Source organism: Impatiens glandulifera, chromosome 2 (genome assembly GCF_907164915.1).
Source record: "Impatiens glandulifera chromosome 2, dImpGla2.1, whole genome shotgun sequence".
NCBI classification, from domain to species: Eukaryota; Viridiplantae; Streptophyta; class Magnoliopsida; order Ericales; family Balsaminaceae; genus Impatiens; species Impatiens glandulifera.
The window spans coordinates 64,061,661-64,066,943 of record NC_061863.1 but is presented as its reverse complement, the minus strand read 5'-3'; the positions used below and the strand labels follow the sequence as shown (position 1 = coordinate 64,066,943).

The 5,283-nt window shown below is 29.1% G+C and overlaps 1 protein-coding gene across 1 annotated transcript; it reads right to left on the bottom strand.

The window, feature by feature from the left end:
• Positions 1 to 4,420: 4,420 nt before the first annotated feature.
• Positions 4,421 to 5,283, bottom strand: LOC124926465 (ethylene-responsive transcription factor 2-like). The gene has a single exon (XM_047466696.1). It carries the CDS (start codon positions 5,235 to 5,237, stop codon positions 4,575 to 4,577), a length of 663 nt encoding a protein of 220 aa, XP_047322652.1. The 5' UTR covers positions 5,238 to 5,283; the 3' UTR covers positions 4,421 to 4,574.

Below are 5,283 nucleotides of genomic sequence, written 5' to 3'. Positions count from 1 at the left end.
CAAATACATGCATATAATCTTCAACATACCAAATTCTAAATGAAGAAGTTTAGTCTGCTAATTCCAGTTGAAGACCAACATTCAATTGAATAGCCCATTTTAACCTCTTTGTAATGTCACTTTCATTGCTGCAACAGGTAGTAACGGGATAAGATCAGCGGAGTTAAACACTGAACCAACTTGGTAAAATGTAAATAATGTTACACTTACTAAGATTAACGATACATTTTAAGCACTGGTTAATGGCATCCAAATGTACACAAGAAAATATAGAGTAGTACGGAATGAAAACTAAGATTCAGAAGGGCCAATCACACACCAAACCCAAGTTAAATAGGAAATATAAATAACATCCTAATAAACTAAAAAGATAAATACTATATCATATTAAACTAAAAGATAAATATAATATTATTAATTCATCGGCAACTGTTATTGTGGTGATTGGCTCTATAGTCCCCATTTGTATCAGAAAATTTCAAAAACATGATCCTTAAAATGAATCATTTGCACAAAATGATTCATAATAATGTCCTTCAACGAACAGTAAGTTAGATCCAACATGTCTAGACACTAGCTAAGTCATGAATTGATAACTTTTACCTTTTATAACCTAACAGAACAAACCTGCAAGCAAGCAAGCATATATAATATCATTGATGTGGAAAAGTATAAGTTTGCATTGCCTGTACCCTACAACCTAAGCCAGTTCATAAACTTGAAAAAAAGAATAGCAATCTTACCTGCTAATGCATTGATGAACAGGTCGATCCACAAAGAATCCCCACCTGATTTTGATTTCAAGGTACAAGAAAGTTAATCATAGCAGAACTTTTACGGATTTTCAGAATATAAAGGAAAAAATCGCTGGTGCAAATAGATTTTGATCGAGTAAATCTAATGGTGATATTGGCATCATCGATCGATATGACAGGTAGAAGTTGAGAAAGTAATGAAACGTACGGGATCGAATTAGGATTCATACAGATAGTTCGCTGAGGACGTCTTCACTGTTGTTGCCGTATTACTCAGCCGCCTCCATCTCTCCGTTTTCGGAAAAGTCTCTCCAGTAGCCTACTAGCTAGGGCTTCGGCATAGCTATTAAAGTTAGGTTGTTTAGCATATTTTCTTTTTGAAACCTTGTTTGGTTGACTGACTACGGGGGGATATTTATTTAACTATTTAACCGATAAGCTTAATAAGACTTAAATTATAATTATTAATAATTATTTCCAAAAAATTGCTAGATAATTTAATAAGAAGAATAACATATTTAATTATAAAATTAATATATAAGTATTGTAAGTACCAAGAATATTTAATATTGAAATTTAATATGTATGTTGAACATCTTAAGAATATAAAATAAGCTTATTTGTCACTAAAAATAATATAATTTAAGTTGTTTACCATGAACTCAAGAAATTTCATGAAATTATACCTGAATCTCTTATTAAATAATTATATTTGTATAATGTATATTAAATAATTAAAACTCATAAAATAATTATTTTAAAATATATTTTTAATATTCAAAATATGATGATTTAAAAACTAATTCTTAATAAAATAACCGTTTTTAATCAATATAATAATTTAATTTATAATATATTTTATTTAAAATAGTAATTAAAGTATTTATTAAATAAATATTTTTTTAAAGATTTAATTTTAATTAAAATAAAGTGTTCATCTATTTAAATTTATAAAATTAATCGTCCACTTGTAGGCAATCTATCCCTACTATAAATATTTTAAAATATAAATTCAACAATTATAAAAAAAAATATATTTATTTTAAATTATTCAATTATTTTCTTAAAATATTTATTTTTTATTACATTACTTATTTATTTAATGATTATTATAATAATTTTTAATGTATTATAAATAAAACATTATATATATTGAAATTTTTAATCTAATTAAAAATTTTCAAATTGAAATTTTTAATCTAATTAAAAAATTTCAAAGTAAAATCAAACAATTATTAATCTTATTAAAAAAAATTTAAATAAATCATAATTTCAAAGTATTTTATTATTTATTATCTTAAAATAACATTTTAATTAGTTAAAATATCAAATATATATTATAAACAAATAAGTATTTAAGAAATACCTCAGCAATGGTTTGTACACCTGAATTTATACAAACTAATTAATAATTAATAAACACATTTTATCAAATAAAAATATGAATGAAAAAAGATATTAGACTATTTAAATTTAAATTATGTATTATTATTATTATTTTCTAAAAGACTCAAATCATACCGTTAACAATTATTTTAATGATAAACACATCAATGAAAAAGATATTAGACTATTTTAAATTATTCCAGCAAAATTAAATTAAATATAACTATTTAAGCTTAAATTGAATATATGAATATTTAACCTACCAAATCCACAAATTATAAGTGTAAAAAAATGATTATGATTGAAATAGAAAAATAAAAACCTTAATTCACCATAGAAACAATTGCATAAACGAGATGTCACACTAAACAAGATTGCAATTTTTATCACTCATATTAAAATAAAATATTTTTAAAGAAATAAAAAAAAAAACATAAAATTCACACAAACACATAAACTACACCACTCCCAAAAACAACTTTAACAGTGAGTACAATACACATTTATCACAACAAAAGAGAAGCTAATTAAGCAACCAATTAATTATGAAAGCATGCAGCCAACATACCAAATATATTTCCGGTCGTTAGTTAGTAATTAAGAGGTGGTTGTTCCCGGGTCATGTACTTGTACATCCACGAAAGTGTAGTCACTCCCGCCGTTCCTAACCCTCCCGACGTCAAGAACCCTACCATAATAAGGCTCACTGTGATTGTGGCAGGGACAAAGACCGGACTGAATATGACCAGAAGCGGTGTTACAAGAGTCAGAGAAATGATGGTTCCAACTAGAGTCAGCCCGGAAAAGACCATGAGGGAGCCACCGACGGTTATGGCAGTCGCCAACTTTACCATCTGGTTCGACCCAAGTGGGTGCTGGTTTGTTGACTGACGTCCATACATTTGAGTTTCCGACATTGTTCACACTTGAAAATAAAAGGGTTTTGTTGTTCCCAAATAGAGTCGACAAGTGATGAGATAGAGACAGAAGGAGGGGGATTTTAAAGAGAATTAATATTCAATTGTGAATTGTGAGGGCACGTGTCGTCAAAGTAGGTCGTACTCGTGTGTCAGGTGTTGCTTTGCTCTTCATGCAGAAATACCACGTATGATCTATCACATGTAATTACTACAACTGCAACACCTATCTACTTTAAAAAAAAAATATTATCTTATGTTTCTTATCAATTTTAAAATTCCAATTCATTTCATTCTTAACTTATTAAAATTATAATTATATATATTATGTTATAATATATATTGATGATATTAATATTTTTATTTTTCATTTTTAATAATTTTAAAATTATGTGATGTTAATATTTGTCATCTTTAATTATATTAAAATTATGTGATCATGATATTCATATTTGTCATTTTTAAATAATATTGTAATTTTACATGTAAATTTGGATGATTAATAACCTGTAAATTAGTGAAATGTACAATATATAATGTTTAAAATATTATTAAATTAATAAAATAGGTAATTTTAGTTAATAAAATTTAATTTTTGATTTTTCAGAGTTTGAGCTCGAGTAGTTCGGATTGTCAACGTGTCGAGTTCGAGTATAAATTTTAATACTCGATCGAGTTCGAATATATATAATGTAAATTGTGTCGAGTTCGAGTAGTATGGTACTCGGCTCGGCTCGTTTACACCCTAGACATAATCCAGTTTAAATAAAATTTTCAAATTATTAATGTTGATTGTTAAAGATATTTTGTTTAAAAATTATTGTCATCTTGTGAATATAACATAAAAGTTATTTAAATAGACTTAGACGTCATTTCTATTATTGAACCAATGGACAAATCTGAAAATAGAGGTTTATGAAAAGGATAAAGTAGAGCACCCTAAAAAGGAGAAAATGACAATTAGTTAGATGTTTATCTAATTATGAAAATACTTGTTTTTTAAGATTATTTACTAAAATGATTTAAAATCTTAGAGAATGAATGAAAAATTAAGTTATGTATATAAGTAAATAAAAATAAAATAATAAACAGTATAAATATATATACTTAATAAATAATGTGTATTTTAATATTTTATATGAATAATGTGATTTATAAAAAAATCAATATTTTAATAAAATTTGAATTTATTTAAAAATTAAGGTGCTTGGTTTGTAAAAATTTGATCCATCACCATAAATATCTGCTAGCTTTGATTCAAAATTTAATAAATAAAATAAAAGAACCCATTATTTAAGATCCCATTAATAAATAATAAAGGGATCTCTATAGCTACAAATATTGCGGTGATACCAATCTATTTACATTTTGTACTCGTCCAAACACTCCTTTAAGGATGAGCCAAAAAACAAAACAAACAAAACAACTTGAAAGAAACAAAATCCCTAGTTCTAATAATGACTTGTCACACCATATCTTCTTTTATCTAACCAGTAATTACTCGACAACTGGCCATTTATATCAAGTTGCTTTCAAATTCCAATGTAGCTAATAATTGACTCTCCACCTCAACTTGCTTTCTCCTCTTTGGAGAGCCACTCTCGGAATTAGCCGATGAGCCACACGGCTCAGGCGACCTCCTTTTACCCGTTATCCTAACCGGTTCCGGCTCATCCAATCCAATACGATGAGGAAAATTCAACAGAGCCCGTGTCCCTCGCATCCTATAAGCGGCTCGATCATAAGCCACGGCTGCCTCCTCAGCCGTTTCGTATGTTCCAAGCCAAACTCTGGCTCCATTCTTAGCCGGGTCTCTTATCTCCGCCGCAAACCTCCCCCAAGGTCGTTGTCGTACTCCCCTGTAGTGCCTACCTCTTGGACTTGGTCTATCAACCGATAAATTTTCCGCCTTTACCGGCGCCGCCGCTGGAGATGGCTCAATTTCTGTCGTGGTAGTCGTAGCCGACTCAATTTCCTCAGGTTTAACTTCGACGTTGAAGGGAGACCAACCCTCTCTTAAGGCATCACGGAGAAACCCGTAAATAACCATGTCCTCGGAATCGTCGACTTTCAACGGCAAGTCTCCCCACGTATCGGTTAAACATGGAAACAGAGTGCTGAAACTTGAACTCCGGTGATAGACGGGGAAATCAAGAAGTGTTGATTGTTGGGCGTACATGATCGATCAATCAATTAGTAAGACTGTAAGAGTGAGATGAGATTTG

Excerpts from the sequence above, each read along its gene's own strand:
- LOC124926465 (XM_047466696.1), bottom strand. The coding sequence starts at position 5,237 with ATGTACGCCCAACAATCAACACTTCTTGATTTCCCCGTCTATCACCGG.